At 46.1% G+C, this 27818-nt stretch overlaps 10 protein-coding genes across 10 annotated transcripts, besides 15 other annotated features; all 10 read right to left on the bottom strand.

The window, feature by feature from the left end:
- Window positions 1–27818: part of a sequence feature (sequence corresponds to BAC RPCI93-28L1) that runs on past both edges of the window.
- On the bottom strand, window positions 155–2998 carry Tb927.8.3500 (hypothetical protein, conserved; the record flags this gene model as incomplete). Its single annotated transcript, XM_842088.1, has 1 exon — window positions 155–2998. The coding sequence occupies one exon, from the start codon at window positions 2996–2998 to the stop codon at window positions 155–157; it is 2844 nt and encodes a 947-aa protein (XP_847181.1).
- Window positions 3328–6579, bottom strand: Tb927.8.3490 (hypothetical protein, conserved; the record flags this gene model as incomplete). The annotated part of the gene is made up of 1 exon (XM_842087.1): window positions 3328–6579. The coding sequence occupies one exon, from the start codon at window positions 6577–6579 to the stop codon at window positions 3328–3330; it is 3252 nt and encodes a 1083-aa protein (XP_847180.1).
- Window positions 6979–7253: a microsatellite.
- Window positions 7866–9692, bottom strand: Tb927.8.3480 (hypothetical protein, conserved; the record flags this gene model as incomplete). Its single annotated transcript, XM_842086.1, has 1 exon — window positions 7866–9692. The coding sequence occupies one exon, from the start codon at window positions 9690–9692 to the stop codon at window positions 7866–7868; it is 1827 nt and encodes a 608-aa protein (XP_847179.1).
- On the bottom strand, window positions 10275–10979 carry Tb927.8.3470 (hypothetical protein, conserved; the record flags this gene model as incomplete). Its single annotated transcript, XM_842085.1, has 1 exon — window positions 10275–10979. One exon carries the CDS (start codon window positions 10977–10979, stop codon window positions 10275–10277), a length of 705 nt encoding a protein of 234 aa, XP_847178.1.
- Window positions 11765–11787: a microsatellite.
- Window positions 12401–12427: a microsatellite.
- Window positions 13572–13612: a microsatellite.
- On the bottom strand, window positions 13838–14725 carry Tb927.8.3460 (hypothetical protein, conserved; the record flags this gene model as incomplete). Its single annotated transcript, XM_842084.1, has 1 exon — window positions 13838–14725. The coding sequence occupies one exon, from the start codon at window positions 14723–14725 to the stop codon at window positions 13838–13840; it is 888 nt and encodes a 295-aa protein (XP_847177.1).
- Tb927.8.3450 (hypothetical protein, conserved) lies at window positions 15235–15657 on the bottom strand (the record flags this gene model as incomplete). The annotated part of the gene is made up of 1 exon (XM_842083.1): window positions 15235–15657. One exon carries the CDS (start codon window positions 15655–15657, stop codon window positions 15235–15237), a length of 423 nt encoding a protein of 140 aa, XP_847176.1.
- Tb927.8.3440 (hypothetical protein, conserved) lies at window positions 16288–16623 on the bottom strand (the record flags this gene model as incomplete). Its single annotated transcript, XM_842082.1, has 1 exon — window positions 16288–16623. The coding sequence occupies one exon, from the start codon at window positions 16621–16623 to the stop codon at window positions 16288–16290; it is 336 nt and encodes a 111-aa protein (XP_847175.1).
- Window positions 17140–18645, bottom strand: Tb927.8.3430 (hypothetical protein, conserved; the record flags this gene model as incomplete). Its single annotated transcript, XM_842081.1, has 1 exon — window positions 17140–18645. One exon carries the CDS (start codon window positions 18643–18645, stop codon window positions 17140–17142), a length of 1506 nt encoding a protein of 501 aa, XP_847174.1.
- Window positions 18711–18738: a microsatellite.
- On the bottom strand, window positions 19201–19812 carry Tb927.8.3420 (hypothetical protein, conserved; the record flags this gene model as incomplete). Its single annotated transcript, XM_842080.1, has 1 exon — window positions 19201–19812. The coding sequence occupies one exon, from the start codon at window positions 19810–19812 to the stop codon at window positions 19201–19203; it is 612 nt and encodes a 203-aa protein (XP_847173.1).
- Window positions 20543–20579: a microsatellite.
- Window positions 21035–21061: a microsatellite.
- Window positions 21103–21142: a microsatellite.
- Window positions 21216–21253: a sequence feature (AT_rich).
- Window positions 21514–21580: a sequence feature (T-rich).
- Window positions 21675–21700: a microsatellite.
- Window positions 21723–21781: a sequence feature (A-rich).
- Window positions 21895–21942: a microsatellite.
- Window positions 22075–22113: a sequence feature (T-rich).
- On the bottom strand, window positions 22524–27080 carry Tb927.8.3410 (hypothetical protein, conserved; the record flags this gene model as incomplete). Its single annotated transcript, XM_842079.1, has 1 exon — window positions 22524–27080. One exon carries the CDS (start codon window positions 27078–27080, stop codon window positions 22524–22526), a length of 4557 nt encoding a protein of 1518 aa, XP_847172.1.

The following is a 27818-nucleotide window of genomic DNA, read 5'->3' as shown; positions in this document are numbered from 1 at the left end:
TATTTCGTGAGAAGAAAAAAAAAGGGAAAACCTAGCAACTATTATGCTCAGTCGCAAAAAAAAAAAAGCCAGCTCAGGCGGCGCCTCCTCCTCTTCATGTGCGGGAAACAAAACTGAGAAAACAAAACTTACACGGTTTATATGGCTTACGCAACTACTTTAATTTATACCACTGATGCCGGCACTGAGCGGCACTACGTCGTACCATCCGCTTGTGATCATTCAATGCCACCTGAGACACATGAAGAACTTCGTCTCTTACCTGCAACGCGCTGCTCATGTAGGAGTTGCCGCTGTCACCATTCTCTGATGAAAACTGCATGACAAACAAGGCTGCCTCACTCAATAGACGCAGCGAGGTACACCGCACCTTAAGTAATGGTGATCTAACACCACTCAGCACCAGTGGCAGAAGGTCGTCGGTTCCTAAAAGTGCCTCTACCAACACATTCTTCGGGTCCATCTGAGACAAAGCAAGGTCGAGCAGCTCCACAAGCTCGTTGACAAACTCTTCATTCAGTGGCTTCGACACTCTTCGGGAAAATTCGACGATGTCACCCCACTCCAACCCACAAGTGGGTGACACATCCTGGAGGAGTTTTGCAACAACTCTCAGCAACTCGAGTGAAACGGGTTTGCTGCCCCTCGTGGCAGCATGCACCAGAGGCAAAATGAGGGTCGTGGTTTTTCTGCACCCTTGATAACAGAACACGAACACTCCCGTCAGTATATCAACGTAACAATCCTGTACGTATCCACTGCGAAGGGAGTTGGTAATTTCTTCGATGATTAGTTCAATAATCCCGCCTTCTGCCACACCACAAGCAAGCAGGCCACGAGCAACAGCTGCCCGCGCCGCGAGCTGCGTGGTTGGGTTCAACCGCTTCGCTGCTTCGAGAAAGCGACCTGCGACACCGGGCACCCGCGCACACAGTAATGACACACTCTGCATTGTTAATACATCTGTCGGTGTGCTGCGCATTGCATCCAAAACTTCGCACATCCAATGTTCTATGTGATCCGAAGCACCCAGGACATCCATGTCAAAACATGAAACTAGAGAAGCTGTCAATACACCCCATTGCTCTCCCCCCACCTCCTGAAGCACAGATGGAACGAAAGCAATGGGAAGCAGCAGGAGCAAATCGCACAGATAGTCAAAGCTTGCCACAGAATTCCTCTTTTTGGTCAAAAGCAGAAGGCAACGAATATCTTCGGTAGAGTAGTCCGCGTGCGCAGAGAGACTGGAGCGACACAAGGAAAAAACATCCCTTTCGGTAAGGGTAAATCCGAACAAACCTTCTGGACATTCTAACAGTGATTTTGTGGCAGCTAGTGATAAAGAGGCCTGCGACCCTAACAAGCCTTTGTAGAGTGTAAGAATACCGGCTGCTGTGGGATTTATGTCAGCAGGCATGTCCAACAGCGCAACATTCAGTAAATTTCCCTCGACAGAGCCAATGCGTGAGATATGCTTCACAACCCTGTTGCCGACTTCCTCATCTCCACAGAGACAAAGTGCTATAAGTCTCTTGTAGATGAGTAGAACTGTGTCATCGGGCATCCAGTGTGGAAGCCATGCTGCAAGGGTAACCAGCGATGCAAGCAACTCGCACCTTACATGCACAGAAGATGCGTCAGCCTTTTGCAGTGACAAGGTCAACTTCTCCACAAGTTGAAACAATTTCTCACTCACGGTTTCGAGACCTTCTTTAACATCACGCTGTGGGGGCGGCCTCTTTCCACATTCGCCACCATTACCCGCATCGAAAATCCCACTAAGTATGGCGGAAATGATGAGGACCGCATCGTCGACTTCAAAACTATCCTCCCGCGTATTCGACAGTAGCTGCAGCAAAAAGCACTGCACAGTGGCCGCACCGCAGCATGTGCTACTGCTGACAAGGTGATAGAACATAGTTGCATAGGCGGAACACACAGCTGGTCCCGACCTCAAACTAGCCAGTGCGCCACTCGTCATTGGCTCTAGCCACGAGCGGACGATTGATAACGAAACATCCTGCGCTCTTTTGGAGATGAACTTCAATACGTGTACGCAGTCCTTAACGTACGGCTCACATTCCCCAGACCCGAGTGATACTGCTCGGACGACTTCGTTCCTTATGTGATTTGTCACAGAAACCACATGCGGGCACAAACTCTCGGTGGTGTGACTCGAATCCAACGAGAAAATGTTTAAAAGCGCATTCGTGGATTCCTGCTTAACAACAGAGGATGGGGACGCCATTCTTGACAACAGAAATGGGACACAAATGTTCAAATACAAGGGATGCGTCATGCATGCCGACAGGACACGCCGCAAATCCTCTTTCGACACCTTACATCCGGGTGGTTGTGAAAATACCACCGGGAAATAACTAGAAATACTGTCAAAATACTCCTCCAGCAAGGGTTGCATGGCATCTTCTCTCGCATAAGAGGCAATTATGTGATGTAACTCAAGCGCACGCATTAGTAACTCCGGTTCATTTTCCTCATCCATAGATTTTAGGACAACTTGAAGAAAGGGGGTGGTGAACCACGTTGCGGTCTCTTTTGTAACAGTAAAGCGAAGAACGTCGTACCCCCAACTCCGGACGTTGGTCGGGAGGGCTTGCAAACTGAAGCTCTGCAAAAACTCAGTGTGTAAAACGTTGAAAACGTCACTGGTACATGGCCCCTCTGATGACAGCTCTCTGACAAGAAGGGCCGTAGATTCCACAGCAACCGCGATCGTTTGCATTGAAGAGAGCTTTCTGGAGAAAAACCTCAGCATAACATCGACCTCTTCAATTGTGCGGTCGCGCCGATTCACTGTAGCAAGCCCCAGAACACGGACTGCATTTACAACGTGCTCTTCTCCTGTGAGGTATTTACCCATCATGCGCGATAATTGCAGAAGAGGGATTTCGCGAAGCTTTTCAAGCGCCACTTCATCAGCGTTAGTCCCGCACGTAACAACACCTTGAAGTAATGTATCAACTTCCTCAACAGACATACTACTTTTTCGATATATATTCTTTACTCGTCCTATTCTTGGTTTCTTCAAGTTTTCTTCTACTGACAACCAGTTTTCAGGCGATAGGCAACCGTAAAGTGACTGCAACTCCCTCCCTCCCGGTGGCGTTTACAACCCACCTTTCAACAGAATGGAGGAAAGGTAGGAAGAATGTCGACGTTGTATAAGCGTAAAAAGCAAGGTATGTGCAGAAACAAACAACGACCTTCCGAACACAAAGATTAATTTAATACGACACAAAGTTGCCTTGGTTCCCCTGCACACAGAGACGCATAGCAATTGGCGGCACACAGTCAACAGTTGAGAAACTACGGCGTCAAAACGCAGATTTTCTGAGAGTCAAACTGGAAGGAAGATACGGTTCCAAATGACACTCCTGATGAATGTCTAAGGTGGAGTGAAGGGAGCTGGAGCACGCCGACAGCAAGGGGTTTCAGAACTATGCGTGTCGAGTAAACCGCAAGGGGTCCAATGGGGAAGTTCCATTGCTCTATCCCGCCCACTAGGAAAAACTCCCCATTTCTCTCCAGCGTCAACTGACAACTTTGAGGAATCGCGGTTTTGTTGACAACATTACAAACCAAAGTAACATAGGAACCGCTCGCCACGGTTGAAGGACACTCCAGGGTTAACTCAAGAACGTGATCATCGGTCTCAACCTCAGGCAAGGAAACGTCGGATACAATGCGCTGTGTGCTTGAACCTGGTGAAATGAGCATACGCACAAACCCCAGCGAAACCCTTCCCGTCCTCAACACACGAAGTTTGGCTGTTACTGTGAATGATTCCATGTAGTCAACTTGAAACGGAAGAGTGCCGGCGGTTAGGGAGAGCAGCACCACATTATCAGAAACAACTGCGTCGAAAGACGATAGAGTTAAACCTTGAAAAGCGCGGCATTCCATGGTCATCACTACTACAATAGTCTCCCCTTTTGAGAAGTTAATATCACCACACTTCTCCCTATTGGTGAATGCACCGTAGAGCGTGACACTTCTGTTACCGTGGAGAGTACTAAGATCCTCATTAATATAATCCTGAGGGCGGAGTAGAGTATATGACCCGCTCCGTACGAATGGGGAAGATACTTCAGGCACCTCCAGCGTGACGAGGGATGTTCCACCATCATTTGTATTTTGAGCTTCCATAGTCCATGGAATGCTTTTGAAAAGGGTGTATGACGGTATAAAGGGGCAGGAAATGTGCGCCTGAACGTTCTTCGTTATTTCCACCTTTGCGCTTGTGTTGGAAAGGGCACAAAAAGTAATGGGGATGACGTACTTCCCCGCTCTGTTGCATTTATATCTCATTGTCAGACGCGAAGGACTACCGCACAGTATGGGCGGGAGGTTGTTCAAGAGAAGACTCACGTACCCTTTCCCACCGTCGCAACGCTCCTTCAAAGAACAATTTCCAGCATCACACCCAACGAACTCATAAACTGCGGGGAGGTGAGTCAAAACAAAGCTCGTGTCATCCCTCAGATCGCTATTGGTATCAATCACTACATCCACCTCCACAACTTCGCCTTCGACACCCACGATGTAATCGGGTGCATGAACCTCAATGTGGCATATCGGTTCCGCCACGCAAACCCATGGCGTGCATTGAGAACAGCTAACACCCCATTTTTTGAATTGACCGTGCTGTAGAAAATAATTTTCAACAGAGGTATCATCAAAACTCCACTCTACATTCAAGCAGATATCGCCACATTTCACACGGCCCTGAACGCGTGAACAATAATAAACCCCTGGTTCTCTCAAGTCGAAAAGAGCAGAAACGCTACTGGAGTTACATGAGCACAGCTCAACAGACCTATCAACGGAAGTCTGCTTGGCCCAACTATCCAATTTGTTATCACGCATTCGAGAAAGATTGACGCAAAGGGAGTCCACATTTACATTGTCAATGGAATGTGTGCGGAACACCATTACCAACTCATGCATTGAATCATCCCCATGTACCTCACTGAAACCGCAGAAGATGTTAAAGGGAGCGTAATACCCTTTGTGCGGATATGAAAGAAAACTGTCAAGTGAAAAACTAGACATCATCTTCGCAAATGAATCACGAAATCGCCTTTGACTTTCCTCCGCACCAGGTCCAAAGGACAAGGAGGCGTAAGAAAGAGTGACCTCCCTGGAACACTTTTCTACTAATTCGTCGGGTACTGACTTCGACAATTCTATTAGCAACCCGTGAATAACCTTAGCACCTTCGTACGACTTAACACCGTGTTCCCACAACATCTCCAGTGAATACAGTGCTTCATCAGTCCTTCGAAGCATGACATTCAGCCGCGCCGAAGTGTAAAGCAGTTCTACCGTCGGCACGGTCAAGGACGCACATTCGCTCAACAATTCACCCACTCGTTTCGTGAGAGCATCCGAGGTTCCACTGAGTGAGCAAATATTAACGTGCGCCTCTGAGCAGCACTCCACACCAATCAGAACAGGCGCCACAGTTTGCTGTGCAGAAGTCTCAAGTGACCGATTTACCTTAAGAGCATCTTCATAAGCAAACATACATGCGCAAAGATGGCCCATCGAAGCAACAGGCACCGCATGGCAGGTATTCTTCGCTAACCAGTAATGGCACTCAGCAATAAGCAACGGTTTCAGAAACTGCACCATGGTAAAGTTCTCACCAGTAGAAGGAGTGATCTGTCCCAACCATACGATATGATCCTCACACATACCATAATATAAATCCTCAAAGCTAACATCGGACAGAGCTTTGGCAGCATTCAGTAAGTGCATAATAATGACCGTGCCGCACATGCGCAATTCCATCGGTGACTGAGGAGGGGCAACATCTCTTAGGCAGTTATAAGCGTTGGTAAAATGCTTTACAGCCGCACCCAAATCACGCACAACAAGAGAGTGCCACCCGGCCTTGAACCCCAATCGCACTGCACGGTAATTTGGTTCCGGTGGCTTGTTCCTAATGCGAGCCAACTCCTCCATGTGATATGCCGTTGATGTTTTCTTCAACATATGGTAGAGGCGTTCCGCGCTCTCCCTTTCCATCCCTAGTTTGAATAAAATTATCAGCTCATTAAAATCATCCCCTAGCCTCTGTTTGAGTACTCGTTGCAGTGTTTCTAGTTTTTCTTTCACATCCTCTCCTTCATTGGAACATTTCTCAGTTGCGAGTGCGACAATAATTTTGCTTCGCAGTGTGCGTGTCCACGCCAGCAGTTGGTCCCACATGCTGGAATTCCCAATCTCATCCATTGCGACATCGCTCACCGTTTCCCAATCCAGGCTAAAAATAACGCAGCTAAACCTGGAATGTAAATGCCTCGTGCACCAGTCGCTTTTCAGAACACCGAGTGCACTCGGAAGAGGTGCACCTGCAGCCTTTTGCTTCGTGGGGAGCGATCTCAGGTCTGGAAAATATTTGATGTGAAAGAGTGACGACTGATTTGACATGCGAGACAATCCCTCAGATATGCATAGCCGCTTTCCACTGACGACGGCAACCAAGAAGGGAGGCTCATTATCAAGGTAGCTCTTGTAACAACTGTCGGTGTAAATCTGGGATAAGAAGTTCATTTCGCTAGTACAACACCTTTAAAGGGGGAAAAAACTGTGGAAACTTAGGGGGAGTAGATGGGCACGCACAGGGTAACAGAACTTACGAGCGTGCACGGAGTGAAAGCTGACTTCAGTGCAAAACATGTCGCTCCACGCCTCAGTAAAATATAATAGTTCCAACATTGACAAACAAAAGGGAAGGGAACACCGCCACGAAGAAAAAGGTGCAGCACGTGGTGGGGTGTCGTATAACATTTTTAGAACAAGCGCAGCAGAATTCGGCTCCCAAGTAGGTCAACCATTTCATACTATTGCTACTCCACGGAAACTTCCCAATACTCCGCACGCGCGTTACTTTCAGAAGATGCTTCCTTGGGAAAACAGACCTACCTGATGTGAAGCAATGCATTGCGCGAACACACACACACACACACACACACACACACACACACACACACACACACACACACACACACACACACACACACACACACACACACACACACACACACACACACACACACACACACACACACACACACACACACACACACACACACACACACACACACACACACACACACACACACACACACACACACACACACACACACACACACACACACACACACACACACACACACACACACACACACACACACACACACACACACACACACACACACACACACGCGGACACGTCTCGTCCAGGTACAATGCGGACATGATGAAACCTTTTCAGTCCGCAGATATCATTCAATATGCCTTCAACAACACCATTATAATACGTTAGTATTCTCCTCCATCCTCTTTCCCCCCCCCCTGCGAAGCGGGTCCATCCTTAAGTATTGCTCGGACTGGAAATTACCAAGTGACTTTTGCCGTGCAAGCACAACACGGGTAAAACGGCAACCTTTCTATTTGCTACAGGTGGAACCGTCACAAGAAACCCTCACAAGCTCATAGTGTCACAACATTGGTTCTAAGGGACGAGGCATAGATTGCAATGACAGCAAAATACCCCCCAGAGTCATTTCGGTAGGGGAACAACAGAGTCCAAATTGTCGATATCACATATGATCATTTCCTGATTTCATCGAAGGACCGCAAGCCAAAGGAACATGGGTCTTTCTTCCTCCCTCGCTTTGGTCAGTACAGGGGAAAGTAAAAGATGAAGAGGAATAGCAAAGAATGGTCAAGCATACACGACAAAGGTAACACAAATCTGAACAAGGTGAAAACTACCACAAACTCCCTCAGTTTTTTTTTTCATTCCTTAGATCCGCTTTCGTTCGTTTCTCTTCTTATTTTTGTACACTGCCCCCAGCTTTCATTACGTAGCACCATTCGGGAAGCTTTTGACCATCCATGAGCCGACCCGTTGCGTCGAAGATAGGTGAGGTGGCAAGGCATAACACCTGATGGAGTAATTCCAGTGCATATATCTCAACGTTCATGTGCATCAGTTGCTCAGGAAATTTGGGAGGAGGAATAAAGTAAGACAACTCTTTAACACTTTGAAAGCATTCCACGAGTATATGGGAGAACTTTTGTATGGTTGAGGGATCCACTGCCGCAGTGCTTTCGTGACCTATCCTAAAGGGTGTAATACTTTTGCAGCCACCTGCCTCTAGAACGTTTGTTATACCTTGTTCCACTTCTATGCTCGTCGTAAAAAGGGCTACACGCCACCCACCAAACACTGCCCGGGTTGGAATCACCCAATCTCTTAGCAGAGGATTTCTCTCGTACTCATGTAGACGGCCAACAATCCACCGCCCCCGTGCACGCGACTCAAACACGTAACGGGGCGTGACGACATGCTTTAAAGCGGCGCAGCAGCCAAGAAATGCCGCCGTGCGCTCTGTTGCACCTCCGGCTATAACCAAATGAGTTGTTTCTTTGCAGTACGTCCCTCTTGTTACAACTCGTGCCCCAAGTTTCCCTATGGCACTTATAACTTCTTCCCTTTCCTCCACCAGGTGACTAACCTGAAAACACCACTTCGATGGTGACAGTGTCTCTAAGCTCTCCTCAGAAAAGGAACCCTCCGGAGATGATATCGGCGATGGCTCGCGCTTGTAGCGTATCACCTGCGAGGGCATGTCTCCATCGAAATCAACAGAATTGCCCAGCAATAAACCCATCTGACTATCCGAATAAGTCCTTCTCGCAGGGAGGAGAACCGGGCGCCTACCGCTATCCAGCCCACATGCGGGAACTGCGATTTGCGAGTCGACATCTGCGTATACTGATTGGGAAGACAGGCCATTAAACCCACGCAGGAGGTCTCGCGGGACCACTTCCGAGTGAGACGCTTCCTCAGCCTCGGGAAACTCGACAACAAACTGGGAAACTTGATTTCGGGAAGTATCCTCCAACTGATTAAGCAACTCATCCAACTCTTCGTCGATATCACATTCGCCGTCTTCTAACTGTCGCGCGGAATCCCACTCACCTTCATCACCACACTTCCTGTACACAAACTCTGAAAGCGACTCCATCGTTACAATCCGAGCGGCCCATGTAGCCTTTTCTATTTGCGGAGAAACAAGGACGTTGCATCCCATCTTGAGCGCTGTTTCTGCTTCACTTTCTTCTTCTTCAGCATTAGGCGAAGGAAGCATGAGCACCTTCTTCTTAAGCCCACGTGACACGAGCTTGCTTGTGCGGTCCCGCTCTTCCCTGTTGTAAAGGGAGGAAATGGCGAAAAAGAATCGGCTGTTTTTCCCCACTTGTGGTGTGCCGTGTTCGTCAGAGACTCGTCGTTGCTCCGCTCCCGACCGAATTACACCCCGTAAATTACTCAATTCCTTCGAGTACCGCTTGACTTCACCCGCACCACTCTCCCGCACGAATCCTATGGAGGCATCACGCAACCTGCAATACAACCGCTGCGATATGAATTTCAGTAGAGCCGCCAGCCGCTTCAGAACGTCACCGGTGCGGCCTGAGGGATCATCATCCTGCACAGGCTCCCTCAAGAAATCCATAAGAAGATTGTACGCTGCAGTAACTCCCTCGAGTTCAGAAGACAACTCCTCGTAGAGCTGAGAAATAGCTGGTGGCGCAGTTAACTCCGCAGACCTCCCCACGAGTTTGTCATTCCTGCGGTCCATCCCTTCTGTCATATTTATGGTATATGTGTTTCGACCTATAGACGCACGAGCCACTGCCGAAACGTAACCACAGCCCTTACCTGCTTTGCCTGCCGGTGGCCCCAAGAAAATGAATTTGTGACGATTATTTGTCAATTATACTTGAAGTAAAGGATGTAAGAAAATACAAAAAGGACGTGATGGAGGAGATACGCAAACATTTATGCACTGCGGATATAAACATAACCCTGTGTGTAGGTGTGGCTGTGTGTGCTAGACGCGTGCGTTTAAAAGTTGCTGGCACCTCCCACTCCATTACAACGAGAGAGAAGTTTATGTCCAGCACGACGAATAAAATATGAGAGGGAAAGAAAGCGACAGAGAAAGCACGCGCAAATGATACCAAGAAGGAGACAGCAAGTACACTACTAATTTTATCATCTTCCGACGTGCCCTCAGTCAATCCACCCCTCGAATACGGCACATCAAATGCACGCACCGCAGCCCATTTGTTGCTTGGTTCGTTCTCATAGCATCTGGGTCGGTTAATAGTGCGGGGCTATATGGCCACTGATAAGAAAGATTTGTCGCCACGCAGAGCAAGGCCGACCAATGTCACTTCCAAAATACAATGATTAGAAAGGTAAACACCAACATACCTATCACACCAGCCATGATCAACTTCTGTTTTCTTGCAACCTGCTGCATGCGGTGGACGATACGCCGTGATTCCGTAACGTCATCGTCGACGTCAATCACTACACCGTGGATATGCTTCATAGTTTCTGTTTGTCCCCTCACGACTGAAAGGGTTTCTAATCCCAATTCGTTTGTGCCGTGAAGCAGCGCCTCTGCCTTCTGCAGGGCGCCAGTGCCTTCCTTCAACTTCGTCGTAGTTCCAAGCATCCGCGCGTGCTCCTCCATGGATCCGCCATCATCTCCCATTTCTCTTCCGTTGCCCAAAAGATCTGTTCGGTCCGCCTCCCTCGATTCCTGCCGAAGGCGAGACAACTGTTTTTCAAGCGCCACCAGCTTTCCGCGGTAGTCCTCCAGACGGCGCTTCACTTCCTCCTTTGCCGAAGCGGGCTCAACTTCATTGCTTTCGTACGACATGTTCGTAATAAGTTCACGGAGTCGTGTGAGACTTTGTTGGAGCGAATGGCACTGTTGGCTGCGGCTCTGTGGCCCCGCGGCTGGCGGCGCCTGATACGAAACACCGCTTCGTTGTAGGGACTCCTGCAGGCGGGACGCAACATCGTTTGCCTCCTTTAGAGTTTCGTTGAAGTCGTTTTCGTACTCTCGCAAAAGATCAGATGACATCGCTTCTGGCGAGAAACAAAGCAAAAAAGAGCTGATTGCGATGCCTCAAGGCAAACAAGCAAGAAAGGAGCTTGGCGTGTGGAAATATGAGGAGTTGAAAGGAGAAAAGATGTGGGTAGGAGGTGATAATAATGTAAAGTAGTAAAAACAACTGAGAAAGCTAACATAACCAACCTTGTTTGTTATCAAAATTTGGGGAAATTTTCGAGTACGTACACGTTTAAAGTGAGAACGACAAGAAACTTTTTGGGTTGTTTTCCTCTCCCTTGGTTTTCTACCTTCTTCATTCATTTCCACACTCTTGCATGGAAAAGAAAATGCGGGTTTGAGGTTTGTGTAAGTTTTCGTGGATGGGTGAGCAAATACGAGAGCAGAATCAACATTCCATAAAACACACCCACAAATACCACCGCAGAAACGCGTGCACAAGTATGCGTTAAATGGCCCACTTTCTTTTTTTCTTTAGATACCGCTCTTTTTTCTTTCATGTCTCTCCGCTCGCTTCACTTCCTTCCGCATCACAACAACAACCACCCGATGAGAAACTTTTTACATTCTTCACATGAACATAACACGCCCAACAGTGATAACCATATGTTCAGTACAAATTTTCGTTTCCTTATATATCCTTTCGCTTTCCCACCATCTCCTCTTACTACTCTTACCCCTTCCAATATCATCCAAAGAACACACGCAGAAAGTTCCTGCACAGAGAATCAGCAACAAAACAAAAGGAAAAATGGAAGTGAAATGATACCGACGACGACGACAAAAACACCGTAGAGACACACACACACACACACACACAGAAACAGGAAAAAAAAAGAAAGAAAAGAAAACAAAGAGATGTTTCCTCATCTTTTCACTTTTCGTTTGTATTCACCTAACCTACACTTGAAACAACTTTTAATTTTTTCAAACAAATAAACACGAAATATCTCCATCCTTTCCCACCACTTGTCATTCTGCAATAGATTAGTTTGGTGGCGTTAGTGTTGTGTTTACGGTCGGTGCCGTTGCTGGATTTCATTTTCATTGCTTTTTTTTCCTTTCAAAAATGTTTGGTTCACTTTTCTTATTTTTTTTCTTCATAGCATATTTCATTTCACACTTTTTTTTTTTTGCCCTTTCCCTTTTTCCCTCTCTCCCTACTCTCATGCACTCATAAGAACGTGACAAATACTCATTATTTTATTCATCTTCAACTCATTCATTTATTCATTTTCCCTCTCGAGAGTAAATGAGAGGGGGGAAAGAAAGAAAAGGCAAAATGGAGTGTGTGTAGTAACACCTCAAATATTTATATCAACAATAAGCATGGGTAAACATTTTTTTTTAATTACACAAGGAAAAACAATTTAAAACAAAATTGAAAAGCAAAGCACTTCAACAACAACATCAGCACGGCATGGTAGCAACCGTATATATATATATATATATATATATATTTGAGTGTGTACAAACAAACAAAACAAAAAAGATGATTGTGCGGGAAATTTGAAGCGCTGAGTAATAATAATAAATAATGATAATAAGTGTTTTAGCAATGGAACTGCTTGTAAATCGCACGCTCCACAATACCATATGGCGGCAGCAACAACATCGGTTGTGGAGAAAAAGGAAAACGAAGATAAGGGAAGATAAACATAAGGGATGGAATATGAAGCATTGGGAGAGAAGAGAGCTGTACAAATATAATGCCTAAACAAGAACGAAACAAAACAGAAAAGATACGAACCCACGAATGTGATGGTGCTACGCGCATCAATTTTCTTCTTGTTTCTCCTTCTTCACTTTCTTCATCAACCATGTAACTACTTCAAAAGATATCAATATCAAGTCGCCATTTTCATTTCATTTCTTACTTTCTCTGAATGTTTAAAACGGTGAAGCTGCCCACAAATCCACTATGAAGAACAAGACAAGCAACAAGCAGCGATACCGAGATAAGCAGAAGAAAAGAAAAATGAAAAAAAAAATTTGTGCCTTTTACTTAAGCCACCAAGTCCCGCATATATTTTACGACCATATGCCCCCTGTTTTTTTCTTTTGCTTCACCTCCTTGGAAATTACTCGCGATCAATCACGTCGTACCAAGAAAACTTTTTAAAAAAAACATCAAAAAAAGGAAAATCAACATTTTTCCTCAACCCCGCCGCTGAAAACGCCACCACCGCATCCGTAGAAGCATAAATAATTACTTTAGTGTGCCTCAGTTTTTAAGTTCACTGCAGCCGCGGTGCCGGTACATATGCAGATCCCACGACCTGAGGAAAATGGTGAAAAAAATAGGAAAAAAACGTAAATCAAGTAGACATATTCACATTAGTCTAATATCCTTTTCATATTTCCCCCTGATGCTTCCTTTCTGTTTTTACCTCCTTATACAAAGGAGTGAAACAAAAAAAGAAACAGAGACTTCGCCACCTTGTAGGTCTCTTTGTTGCTTCTTGTATAGGGCATCTACGTGTCTCCTCCTTCTTGTTCAACAAACAAAAAAAATTCATGCCCTCGAAATTTAATTGCCCTTCCCGCTAAACTGTTACTTTCCCCACTGTCGTACGTATATATGCGATTTCCCTCCCGTTCGTCTATATATACATATATGTTTATGTATATGTATATATACGTGTGCTTCACTCCTTTGCTTCCCTTATTTTGACCTTCTTCCTCCTCCTTCTTCCTCTTATTGTAGTGAAGAGGGAGGGAAATAAATATCTCCGCTTCGGTTCCTTCCATTTGCACTATCATTGACGAACGGACCCATTTGGCTGCCCTACCATCCACTTTCAAAACGCAGTGCGCTCTCCCCCTTTTTCACTTTTCGTCTACCCATCTGTTTCGCTGTGATTTCCTCTTCAAACAACCTCTTGCGTGCATACGGGGCACTTCTTGTTTTTGAGGAGCCATTCCCTGATGCAGGTGCGATGGAACACATGTTTGCACCGGTTTAACTCAACCACAGCGGGCGCCGTTTCTGCGTTATCCGACCATTCACACTGACACACGACACAGTTACCTTCATGAGGCGTAGGAACATCCTTCACACATTTCTGCACATCTTCTGGCTTTACACCTCTACTGACATACCCGATTTTATCTTCTAACTCCAGCAACTCCTCATATGACATGTTATCAACGTCTTCCGTCACCCCCATGGCGCGCTGTGCTGCCAGCTCGGAAAGTATGTTGAGGTGCTCCGATACACCCGCCGCATCGGCAAAAGCAGCATGGGTTCCAGCAGCGAACGCCCTTAGGAACTCCAGAATAAGTGGGCCGGGCGTGTGGAGCATCCCATGAGGGCGCCCACGCTGCGGAGACGGCGACTGACCATCGGCCTGCATGTCTTCCAGAGCTTGACCAAACTCATGTAGCTCACTATCGTCATCAACGTCTGCCCTGTAATGTTGGGAAGACATTCCCTCCTCCATTAACTCCGGTAACCGCCTAAGTTCAATTAAAGACAATAAGTTGGCTTGCTCCATCAAACTGCTGGCCCTCTCGATAGTTTCACTTCGGATGATATCATTCATTACTTCTCCCCGAGTGGAAGGCGACAAGCCGCGCAGGGATTCCTTTAGATTGTCGTCAATGTTCAAGCGGTCCAGTTGCCGTTCCAGTTCCGGATCACGAGCCGGCACCTCCTCAACGTGCGGCTCCTCAACACCTGAAGTTCCCACGTTGCTTTGGTTGGGACCATTAGCGGGCTCACTTCGGGCCCTCTTTGAGCCGTTCCGTCCGTCCATGGTCAAATTGCCAACGAGTGAAAATATCCTTTTGAGTTGTGCACTGAAAATGAAAAAAAAAGAGTGAACAAATGACCCACACCCAAACACAGCGAGTACGTGATATCAGTGTTATATTTAGAAGGAAGGAAGGAATATCCAGCGAAATGATATTTTATGTATTTGTCGTGCACGCAACGTTCAAACCTTAGGTTCAATTATAGCACACACGGTTGTGCTAGCGATCATTGGTGAAATTCGAAATGAAGGATGAAGGGCATCAACACACTCCCACAACCATCATGAAACCCAAAAGAAAATAACAGAGGCAACAGCTAAAATCTACTGCAGACACGTCAAAGTTCATTTGAAGTATCCAATTGCACGGAGCCGTATTTACATGTGTGTCCAGTACGGAGGGTGGAGGTACTACATGTGCCGTCACTCAGTTACAAGCTACATGTGCACGCGTCAACATGTTTGCATTCGACCTTTCCTTCCTTCAAGTGGTTTGACATATTGATAGCTGGCTAAGAGGTCCCTACCACCTCCCTTTGTTTCTTTTGCAGCGCTTTCTCTCGCCGCTCTTGAAAGGTCTCAATAATCGAAAAATAATCCGTGTCGTGCTCAGGAACCGCCTCCTCCTTCAGTTGACGATGCTGCAGCCCAGAAAGTTGGCTTTCCCATTGGTCTGGAAGTTTCCGCTGGACGCTTTTCCAATATATGAGCATGAAAACAGGGAATATGACGCAGAACATCACCTTAGCCAGCTCAAACCCCTGCACAACGTTATAACCAGTGCGCATCGAAGGTCGAAGGAAGTCGACTAGCCGCTGCGAGCGCGATTTAACATATGGCTTTTCACGGACTACGACACGCGTCGCAAGTCCCTTCCGCGTGTAGGTACGGGAGTCGTACTGATCAACGTTAGCAGGATCCGTAGAGCCCCGCATTACGCTACTTAATTCCAGATGTGCTATTTGGCTTATGCCACTGTTATTGTGGTCACCACAATGTGCACAGACACACACACACACACACGTAGGGGTTTCCTTTGATGTCAATCGCAGATGCTGTCAGTCCTTCGAACGAGAGGAGGCTAACAGTGGTTACAGTATTTAGAAAAAAAAAAAGCATTAAAAAAAAAAGAAAGAAGAGAAGAGATACACGATTGAGGTCCGGAAGAAGGGATGGAAATAATAGGTGGGTACGAAATAGGTTTGCAAACCACCCCACGCACACGCCAAACAACGCGCTAATCGCATCATGGACCAGAAGCAAGCATACGGTGTGCGTCCGTAGCTGTTAGCCATGACGAAGGAGGGAAATAAAAGGGGAATTCCCATGTTTCCGAACCGAATGCAGTACTGTCGTAGGGCCCGCTATTCTGAAAGCGTTGACCAGGAGAGAAAAAACAACAACACCGCACCGCCCGGTATAACTTTTGCTACGGTAAAGAACTGATAACATTACCAACGCAACAGCAACAAAGGAAGATTAAAAGGTGGATCTATGATGTGCAGTTGGAGCTGGACTGCTACCAAGCTATTCTAAACGTTTTTTGTATCTCTTGTCTATGAGTATTACCAGCGGCACATTTGACGCCATTCTGCCTTCAGCCGTCTTTCCTCACGTAGTGCTGCAGCACTTGCTAATCGCACCGATCTTTTCTGTATTGTTTCGATTCTTTCTTGCAGCCTCCTGCTGCGTTGCTCCCGCGCCTGTGCGCACCTTTCCTTGATCTTTTCCGCTTCCATCCGAGAGGCTTCGGTACGTCCCATGCGACGATTCAGAGCCTCGATATTCTCCTCACGAATGACTTCAAACTGCGGCCGCAGCAGTGCCGGTATGCTTGGCACCGCGCACACTTGTGCGAAAGCGGGTTCTCCATTTGACCGTTTAAATTTCCCAACACTCATTCACGAGTTCCTCGTCGGTCGGCTATCCTGCAGTTTCAATGAAACGTTCCCCCAAGTTTTGATATGCCACAGTCTGAAACAATTTGGTAGACTCTCACGTTAATTATCGTCACAGTGTGTTCTTCGCTTTCATTTGGTAAGGAAGTAAAAGGGAGGAACCGATAATATAGATCATCAAGCTAAGCAACACATCTACAAACGGTAGTAACAATGAAAACAATAATGTGGATGACCAGAGAGAAGCAACATCGCAACTAGTCAACGGTAATAACGAGGCCAACGGCACAATCGATCGTTTGTGACAGATGCTAATGTCTGATTCAGCGTGGACACATGCATAGTAACAAAAAAAATAGCAATTGAAACAAAAACCCAGTTAACAACTGTCTTTCCGCCAAGCAAGAAATAATAAATGTGCATCGTGGCACAGCTTGCATTAAGACCCTTCAGTTCATCCAGTAAGACAGTAAGGGAAAACATTTAAGAAGAATGAAAGCACTCCAAGATCATTCACTACTAGAGTGGTCCCACTTGATGAAACACCGTCACACGCAGCTCCACCGTCCCGGTCGGCTCCGAAACGAGGCCACATTTTACCGAAATTCCGCCTCCACCACGGGGCGCGGTGTCACGCACATCAACAAGTGCCGGCCCGCCACCCATCAGTGCTGAGCGCACAAACTCACGGCCTGTTGGCCGCGGGCGCCACAGCGGGGCTCGAAGCGGATGGCAACCTGGCAAGAAATGTGGTACCGTTACCGCAGCGTAACCGATTGGTGACTGTGGTCCGCCAACTGACAATCCCTCATCATCATAAGCCGTGATGAGGAGGCGCAGTGGTGAAGGGCCCCATCCATCGAAATGGTAATCAAATGGGGTGTTGAAGGTATGCATGGACACGGGGATAAACTGATCCATAATCATGCTGCTAGCAAAGGAGAGCTGAGTCGTGAAACCATCCAGTGTTCCCTCATTCCATAAGTTTCTTTTGTCGTCCTCATCTTCGTTATCGCCCCCACGCTGCCATTGACAATGAAGGTAGAGTGTGTCTGCGGCAACACAAGTGCAGCGCTCAACAACTCCAAACAAGTAATATCGCACACGACTGTCACGTATCGCAGACTGGGGAAAGCAGGGGGACGATGGACTGTCCAGGCGCGGCGGCAGCTCATCCGAAGGAGCTGTGTGCAGCTGTTGCAAAAGTATCTGGTGAAGAATACCTCGCCTGTCGAAGTGTGGCGATTTCAAGTCGTCCTTTATACGTGCGACCATTTCGTGTATTTGCTCTACGAAATCGGTTGATGTTGGCTCGTCGGGGCGTGGCTCACAGGCCTGCAGTGGAGTAATAACAAAGGAATACACATACAAAGAGTCCACCAACAGCGTGTGAGTTTTGTTGAGAGAAGGCTTGGCTGTAAAACACAAGCTATTTCGCTCCGCCGTTATTGTACATATGACACGTTCTTGTCCCTTCCACTGTGCATCATCAAACTTCCCCTCACTTGGCCCCAAAATTTCCCCAGAAGCCCACATGAAGTACATTCTGTTGCCTTCCTGGTGCTGGTTTTGATGCTCACGTAAGATTATTTGGACATGTGGACTTGCTGCTTGCGGTGGGTCCACAAGTAAGTTCTCCTTCGCCTCACTGACGTAATCCTCACTAGGCGGCCGAGTAAAGAAAGTACATGAGAACTTAGCGATATCCTCCCGCAGTTTCTCAACGTCATCGGCAGCAGCTGCTGCATCCCCATCGGTTTCTCTCCGACCCGGCACAACGGTGTGTATCTCACGTGTACTTGCGTTACTGTCTGGAGTGGTCATGGCGACGCCGGTGCGTATCTTTTGCAACCTCTCCGCAGGGGAAAATACTTTCCCACCCCATGGCACTGTTAAAGTACACAATTGCTCCAGTTGTCGCTCTCCCACAAGAGGAGCGCGCCACAGTGTGATGCGGAAGGAAAGATTGTGAACGGGCACACGGCTAACGTACCGCTCCGATGAGCAAAACTGAAGGAAATCCATTCACCGAAACCTCGTCCGGTGGCCACGATATAACAAAATATTTGAAGTATTGGTGAACAAAAAAGATATATATATATATATATATATGTATATTAGTTGATTTATTTAGGTTACACCTTTGTGGACCCGCTTTGTTCCACGGCAAGCTGCACACCCCGAGCGATAACGCCCCACCCCCTCCTACAGGCACATCGCAGTTTAAAATATGTACAAAAAAAAAAGAAACAAAGGAAAACGCGGAATGAATCTTTAAAAAAGAGTCACCAAAATAAGACACAGATGACTACAGACAATAAATTACACCAACAATACAGCTAATCCCGGTCCATATTAGTTTGGGCAGCGAGAGAGGGTGTGGTACATGTGCGTGCATGGGAGACGAAAACTATACAGGGAAAATGTGCAATGGAGCAAAACACACACACCAAAAAAAAAAAAAAATGGCTGCCCCCACTGTGCTGTTCATGTGAAACAAACATAATTTTATGGAGTTTTTCCAAATATACGTAGGCACTGGGAAAATTATAGTTCCACAGACGCACCCTAGCTTAAATCTCACCTACTGCACTTTGACAAGTTAATATTTTCTCCTCGGTAGGAGTACACGTTTAACGTATGCAGCTGCCCAATTTTCCAATTGGAAAAAAAAGGTATATCCCAACGGTTCGATACAACAAACCGGACGCGCTGAATGACCTCCAACAATTTATCACGGATAATATTAAGCGCCTCTGGAAGTAAATATAAAAAGAGCACATGGGAATCCGTTTCACTAAGGGGAAAATATTCGTCCACAGCGACTCCTCGCAAGTCAGCCACCGCGAAGTCATGTTGCAGTTGATGGGGGGATGGAACTTTTGCTACGGCATCCGCTGCAGCCCGCCTTGCATCGGTTATGAGCGATTCGTCAATATCTACTCCAACAGCGATAAGATGCAGAGGACAGGACTTAGTTTGAAGTAAAAAAAGTTCACAACAGAGTTGCAGTAAAGCAGCGCCATCGCCACAACCCAAATCCGTGAGCCGCAGCGAATTATTCTCCCCGTGCTGCAGTACGACGTCATGGAGCCACTTGGAGAGCGCTACAAGTGTGTTATTACTGGTGGCTACGAAAGGAGATATACACGTGCCGTCATCCCACTGGAATGGCAACTCCAACTCGTGCATGTGAGCACTTTCTTTCCTGTTCCCAGCCTTATAACAACAATGCCTCTGGCTCCATATAAATATACATTAAATACGCAAATATGTGCAAAATATGATTCAATAGATTAAAGAATGAGTGAAGTAAGGTGCTGCGAAGAATCATAAAATGCAGGTAGTTACTTGAAAACGCGTGGTGTTACAACAGCTTTCCATAAAAGTAAGAAGAAGGGAGAAAACGGAAGTAACGACGGCACTCTAAACAGATTTTGTTTGGTTACTCAACTTTTCAATCTTCTGCTTCCTTAAAAGGTAATAGATTCAACTCTCTTCTTCTATTCGCTCCTCATCCCAACCATATCGGCAACCCTCTTCGCTTTTTTTCTAAAAGTTTTGCCCTCATCTTTTTTTCTCATTTTCTAAGCGTGAACACACAAGAAGAAGCCATACAGGGAAACTAAACAATCAAACAAACAAACACCGAAAACAAGTGTTGCAGCTGAGATGGTTATGCGGTTAATAAATGGACCGCAACACAAAATACAAATACAAGACGCACTTATTTCACATACGCCTCGGCAACCACGCATCAAACCGGAAGGAGAAATAAAAAAAAAACGGTGAGAAGCAAAAGGAAAAGGAAACACGCCGAGTGTAATGAACAATAAAAATAATAATCAACGACATCGACACCCCCAACAGCAACACGAACAGAAACTTAAGTGAATTAATGTAGATAGATACAACAAATGGCAACAAAAACAAAAACAAAAACAACACACAACAACAAACTCGTTTGATGGAGGCACAGTGGAGGAAAATAATGAATTTTCGTTTGATAAGAGTTGGCGTATTGAATAATCAAATTTGAAAAGGGGAAAAAAAAATCCCCGTCACGCTATTTTCGTTTCTTTCCCTCACGTCACCATAAATAAAAGGAAAAAAAACGCGACAGAGGCAGTGGTGAAGAGAATTGGAAGGACGAGAAAAGCGGGCTCGGCTTTAAGTAAGGACCGTGAAGAAATGTAAGCAATAAACCAAAAGTAAAATGAAAAATAAAAAATTAAACCAAGAAGGAACTGGGTGTTTCTATTTATTTATTTTTTCTTTTACTCTTTGTGTGGGTTGCGGGGTGGGAGACAATTTTTTTTTAAAAAAAGAAAAAAGTGTAAAGTATGGCGGTCTTTTAGAAGTAAATATAATAGGTATAAGCAAGGAGCAACTAAGCAAACAAAAACCACTCCTGACACACACACACACACACACACACGCAAAAAGAAAACAACAAAAACGAATGCATAAATAAATAAATAAATTTATTTATTTATTTATTATATATATATATATTTATTTAAGGGAAACTCTCCGCTTACCTGATGTGTGTGTGTGTGTGTATGTTTGCTAATATAATACAAGATGTACATACGTATAAAAAGAAAAAAATAAATATATTTATTTATATATACATACGTGCATTTGAGTTATAGGGGAAGAGAAGACAAAAAGAATGGGGGAAAAAACAATACATTTGGATCGGCTTTTTTTTTTCTTGAGCCTCTCCGAAAAAAGTGAAAAGAAAAATTTACATTTGGGGCAGAAAAATCGCATCGGTTGGACCGGATATTAAACACGTGCAGAAAATCCATTCGATCAGTGAGACACAAACAATACGAATACAAACAAATATTTGTAAGTATATGAAAATATGTATGCATGCGTATGACTAAAAAAAAAAAAGCAAAAGAAAGAAAATTAACGAAATGAGATAAAGTGACAGAAAGAGGGAGGAAAACATAATCACAGGACTAAATTTCAACACCGTAATGATTGCGTTGGCTCCAAAATAAGTTTTTTCTTTTTTTTTTTTCAAACAAACACACACACACATATATATATATATATATATACATATCACTTGCTATTTTCCCCATCGGTTTGTTTTATTTTCTTAGTCATTATTTTTTCCTCTTTCTTTTATTATTATTTTTTTTTTGATTTCCGGTTGCTTTAATGTCTCGACAACAGTCACCACACCCATTCTTCCGTCCCCTTACGAGGGCGTTTTCGTTTTGGTGTCGCTCCACCTTCCTATTAGATTTCACGAATAACAAAAAACGAACAAACAAACAAACAAACAAACAGACAGACAAACAAGAACGCGAACATATATATAAAAAAAAAAGAGAGAAATCGATGCCTCATGGCTCCAATTATTAACCAAACCCGTTACCCGTGTGCCTTGAGTGAACCTAATTTAAGAAAAAACAAAAAGTGAAGAGATAAGTTAAAGAAGAAAAGAAAAAGAAAAAAAGAAACAAAACAAAACCGCCTTCTGCAAAAGGGGGAAAGAAACAAGCACATCCGCACACGCAAACACCGAGCGATTTCCATTCTTCTCATCCCCTTCGCAACAAAACTCATCCCACCCTTCGTGCTATTTCTTTTCTTTTAATTTCCTTTTAATTTTGTTTTTTCCTTTAGTTTTCAAAATCTTTATTTTGTACATTTAGTCCGGCAGTACACATCCTTCCATTAGCATCCGCTCCCACCTCCCCCTTTTGTTAGTAGCCGCTTTTTCTCCCTTTAAATCTCTGGAAATTTATCTTGTTTATTTTTCCGTTATTCCATTGCGTGACACCCTAAACGTACAAATATCGATAACACAACGTCACCGAAGGTAACAACAACAACAAACAGTGAAAAAAAAAAATCACTGCACTTCCCCCCTCTAATGTTTATTTTAATGCGGCAGAGTCACACAGTGTGGTGACGTCACGGCGCTGAGCCAGCCAGCGAGAAAAGGAGCACCGCACTCGCTTTTTCATAGCGTCGTACTCCTCCTCTAAATATGCAGCGAAGGCAATAAGATTGAAATAGCGTCGCAGGTAATGCACACCGTGGTGGTGAGCCCGACCGCGCTGCTCCTCCGTTACATCAGGTGACTGCACCTGAAGAGCAAAGAATTCAATGGCAGTACGAAGGTTCTGCATCGTTGAACACGCTTCAATTACTAAATCAACACGGTGTTTTGCCTCGCGACCGCCTGTGAGTGTCCGCTTCAGGTCGCTGATACATCTGTACTCACCACATGCCAGTTTGGAATCTTCCTCCTTGTAAAGAGGGTCATAAATGCTGTCTAACTCCTTGTAGTACTCGGGCATTACCAAACCAATGAGTAAACAACAAACCACCATTCCGGTTGTGGTTCGGCCCCGCCCCATCTGGCAGTTAAACACAAATGACAACGTCTCGCGACGGTCCATGTGTGCCGTAATGTGCGGCAGAAGCGCCTCGACGAGGGCATCAAAGTTCCCTTCCGTAGGACTTTGTTCGTCAGTCACTGGCAGGCGTAACAACGTAACACGGCAACCGTTCGAGACAAAATCGTCATAAACATCCCGTAACGTTTTGACCATTTCTGTTGTGACCGGCTTGCATACGCCAACTAGTTCACCTGGTGTTTCTTCATCGTGGATAAGGAACAATCCCTCGTTTTCTTCCGCTTCCTTCAGCACATCCTGCCGTAATTGTCGCTCAACACGCTCCACCTCATCAGCGGCAATACCCGTAAGCTCCACATTTACGTACGGCGTTTCGAGATTGCGGAGGACGAATGGCTTATCACCAACGTACAGAATCGGTTCCTCACGGAGATTGACCCAAACAACATGTCCTCGAAGAGGCTTGGATAAAGTTTCTGTTTGGAAGCGCGGATCAAATAGCCGGGGCGCGGCAAATCCCAAATGAAGATCCATATCATTTTGTTCTCCTTCATATGTTTCAAGGGACTCAAAACTGGCACCAAGAAGGGAGAGGATGTTGCGAATACCCAAGATTGTAGGAATTGCAACACCGTACACATTGACATCCCTCACTTTGCGGAAGTTAGGCGCACCGCACACCTCCGGGCGGATTCCTTTCTTTTGGCATCCCGGAAAGTGGTCCGCCTTCAAAGCGTAGTTCGCAGTAAGCACGTCACCGCGGCGATGTACGACACTTGGTATTCCCACACTACTTGGCGTGATGTACTTGAAGGCCTTTTCTGCACGTTGCTCCAGACCACTAAGGATATTTGCTACCTCAACACGCCGCTCCAGCCATAAATTGAATGGTTCTCTGGCGTCATAATCCCCTTGTGCATCAATGTATATTGTACTGAGAAGTACAAATAGATACACGCGCACCATTGCTACAGCCTCACGAATGCCTTTTGTCCTCTCAATGGTACCAGCAGTAATAGCGTTCGCGTAGTGGTGAATCGTGTGAACGATGTTCCACCGTTTGCCGCATCCACCAACATCAATGAGTGCATCTGTTACACAAAGTAGAGACCCGGCCCTCAGCATTTGACAGATGGTTGATGCCACCTGCAATTCTTTATAATTCCTGGTTGCACTATCAGTGACTCTACCCTGGTAAGCAATTATGTCCACCTGCGGTAGCACAACATCACTGTTACCTGTGCGCAGGGCCGCAGCAATCCTTGCTGGGTTGCTCATCGAGCGGAGGTTACAAGTGCGGGAGACACGATACATCGTCAGTATGTTAAGGGCTACAGTTGTACGCACCGAACCCTGCGTATCGTTGATTATAAAAACTGTGGTGTCCTTCGTGTTCTTACTCAAGTGCTCCAGAAGCGGATCAACGTCACTTGGTAACATTTCACCAGAAAGTGGGATGGGAATGCGAAAATAACTCACATCGTACGTAGCGGCGAAGTCGGTCATGATCGATCTGGGGGTCCGAACAGAGCACGCTTTGATTTGCATCGCCTTTCGCTTTCCTGTTTCATCAAAATTATGCAACAAAATGTAACCCTTATGTTCCTGGGCCTCCAAAAGGACATCGCGGCGAAGGCGTTCTTCCATCTGCTCAATGGCGTGAAGCGATGTGTGCATGGTTATCCCTTCACCACCCTTCCCATATGTGGTCACGTCGTAATCCACCAGCGTATAACCCATTTCATTGATGAACACCATCGGCTCCGCACGAAGACTAAGCCACATAATCTTTCCTGGAAAGTAATGGCGCATATCCTTCACTACGCACTGCCGTCCCTCCTCCGTCAAGCGACCACATGTAAATATAGGTACACCAGGTGCCAGTTGACGGAGCGATCCGATCGTTTCCTCTTTTCCACTGGCAAAAAAAGGAAAACTGCATAAGATGCGGTTGGCGCTGAGCACAGTACCTCGCCGCTTCCGTACTGGATCCGTGTCAAAGTCACCAGCCTCGCTTACCGGTGCGGCGATACGTTCCTCTTTGAATTCCTCCTCCATTGTTTCTATCCTTTCCAGGAGCAGTTTGATCTCATTATTACCAAGCAACCACTGACTGAACGGTTGTTTGGTACTGAAACTCCATATGCGTTGCTCGCAGTAATATGAAAACACAAGGAAGTAGGCGTACTGCTTAAGATGCATAATAGCCTCTTCGGCGGGTGTGGTACCGGAAGTGAAGGCGTTGTTGATATGATCAGCGATGGAGTAAACCTTGTCCGAAAGATCAAGAAGAACGAGGAGCCGTCGCTCATGGAGTTTGCCATTTGGAATAAGTGATACGATCGTTTTGATGGTTCGGAAACTGAAACAGCGACCTTCAGTGCGAAGCAAACTAGCGTCTAGCACCGCATCGTGAGCAAACAGCTGGTAAAAACGTACGATACTGGCAATGGTCATCATGGCACTGGTCTTCCCACGTCCCGTCTGACAGTTGAATATGATCATTTTTCTCGGGTCATCTGAACACAAGTCGAAGACGAAATCGAAGTCTCCTGGCTGTGGCCCAACATTTTGTGTTATGGGCAGCCGGTGGTATACGATGTTCGTTCTCAGTGGGCGGAATACTTCCTCTAAGGTGAAGACCTGATCCTTTTCAACGCTCTCCCATTGGTCCTCCATGTGGCCATCTTTTCCTTCCATGTGCACGCTGACGTTTCCACTGTTTTCGCTTGCCTCCCTGATTACCTCTTTTTTCAGTTTATCATCTATCAGGGCAATACTTTTTCCTGTGACATGTGGAATAATAATAGGGGTTGTGGGGTCACTCCGTTGCCGCACAATATGAGCCTCATTGTTGATGTAAACGAGTGGCTCCTCACGAAGGTTTACCCATACCACCAATCCATCCATTACACGCCGCAACTCGTTCACGATCGTTCGAACGGCACTGGCGCGCGGTTGCCCTACTCCTGCCACATTAAGTTTGGGGACCATGCGGAAGTACGGTGCACCGGAGATGATACCCATTGCCCCCTTGCGTGAGCGCAGCGCCTCCTGGGAATCGACCTTGAGAATGTGGTTTTCTGAAAGTATATCTCCCCTGCGGGCTACACCGACCTCACCAGGAGAGAGCACTATAATATCCCGCATGTTTGGAAGCAAATCCATAAAAACCCTCGCACCACTTGTCAGTCGACCGAGACTGCTTGAACGCAAAGGTACGAGGCATGCCCGTTCCTCACTTTTGATGGCGCCTGAAGGACGAACAGTCGCAGGGGAATCTGTAATGGAGATTGCTGTGGCATCTGATATCCCATCGTCAAATACTTGTTGGTCACCCACAATAATGCTGGAGGAGCCCTCCATCTTTTCCTTACCATTCTCATTGTCCCTACTGGTCCCACTGGCGAATTTGTACATCATTTCCGCCACATCGATCACCTCCTGATCGGTAGTGGCAGCAAGCACAGTGGGCTCTGGAGGCGGAACGGCAGCTGCCGGCGATATTTGCTTCTCCACCCATAAGCGCTTCATCTTGTCTTTTATGATATTTAACCTCGCCTCGCGTCTGCACAGATCGTCTTCCAATGCACGCACTTCGCTGTCCTCCTCTTCTTCTTCATCTTCATACTCCTCCAAGTCATTAGTTTCGGGGTTAACGTGGCCGAGCATCCGTTCTGCTAGCCGTCTGATCGCTGGGCAGGTGACTCCCTCTTTACCTCCCTCCTCCCCCCCTTCCACTATTCCTGCCGTTCCATTTTCCCTGTTAGCACTGCAATCCTCCAAACTGTCGTCTATCATTTGACAGCGTCGTGACAGCCGGTCCTTTTGAGTCTGCAAAAGCTGTTTTAAGTTCGTTAGCTCTTCAGAACTACCCGAAGTAGTTAGCGTTAATCTAGAGCGGGAACCTGGACGGCGCACAGCCCGTTGCAACCTTCCTATTAGTGGCAAATGGGAACTACCGCCATACGTTTTGTACACGGTGGGAGGTCTGGGGGATGCAACTGTTCCTGCGCTTCCCTGTAAGCTTCTGGCACCGTTAATGTCGCTGGCGGTTTCCTTCTGTTTCATCCCTCTGTTGATATCACCAGTTCCTTGTTTCTTTCTTTCTCCCTCTCTTTAAAAAAAAAAAATAGCTTTTCTTATTTGTATTTTGCTGTCACCCTGTTCTCTCTCCTCGGTCCTCTGGTATTTTCCCCCTTACTTTCGACCACACCTTTGCGATTCCTCCCTAAGGTCAAAACGGTGGAAAACAACAACAACAGCAACGGCAAAACCACAACAGAAAAGAGACAACAAAGGCCTAAAAAGGGGGAGATAGATAATAACATAAACAACGAAATAAAGTGGAGGAGAATAGTGGCAGCGATAAATGAACTTTCTGAGTAGATTTAAACACAGCGCAATACACATGCAAATACACATACATACACGTATGTACGGGAGGATAATAATAAGTGAACAGTGGGGGATAAGAGAGAAATGTTTAAAAGACCTGTGAAAAATGTTTAACGCGTCTGGAACCACTTTTGGAGGAAGTTGATGAGGTAGGAAGAACAACAACAAAACGAAAGCGAAGCTTCGTACTTTGTCTTTCCACACTGATTCCCTCTAGCCACTCATAGACATAAGTACACGCCCGAACACGCACGTTTACACACATTGAAATTTGCCATTTTAACAAAAAGAAGTCGTTCCGCTCAAATTCTTTGACCAGTTTGTTAGTTTGCTTTTTTTTGTTAATTGCGTATGGCACTCTCCAGTTCCGAAATAAACGCGACGCCTCCCCCCACCCCAAACCTTCTCCTC

This window comes from Trypanosoma brucei, chromosome 8 (assembly GCF_000002445.2).
Source record: "Trypanosoma brucei brucei TREU927 chromosome 8, complete sequence".
NCBI classification, from domain to species: Eukaryota; Euglenozoa; class Kinetoplastea; order Trypanosomatida; family Trypanosomatidae; genus Trypanosoma; species Trypanosoma brucei.
The sequence above is the reverse complement of the archived record's forward strand: the minus strand, read 5'-3'. Positions and strand labels throughout refer to the sequence as shown.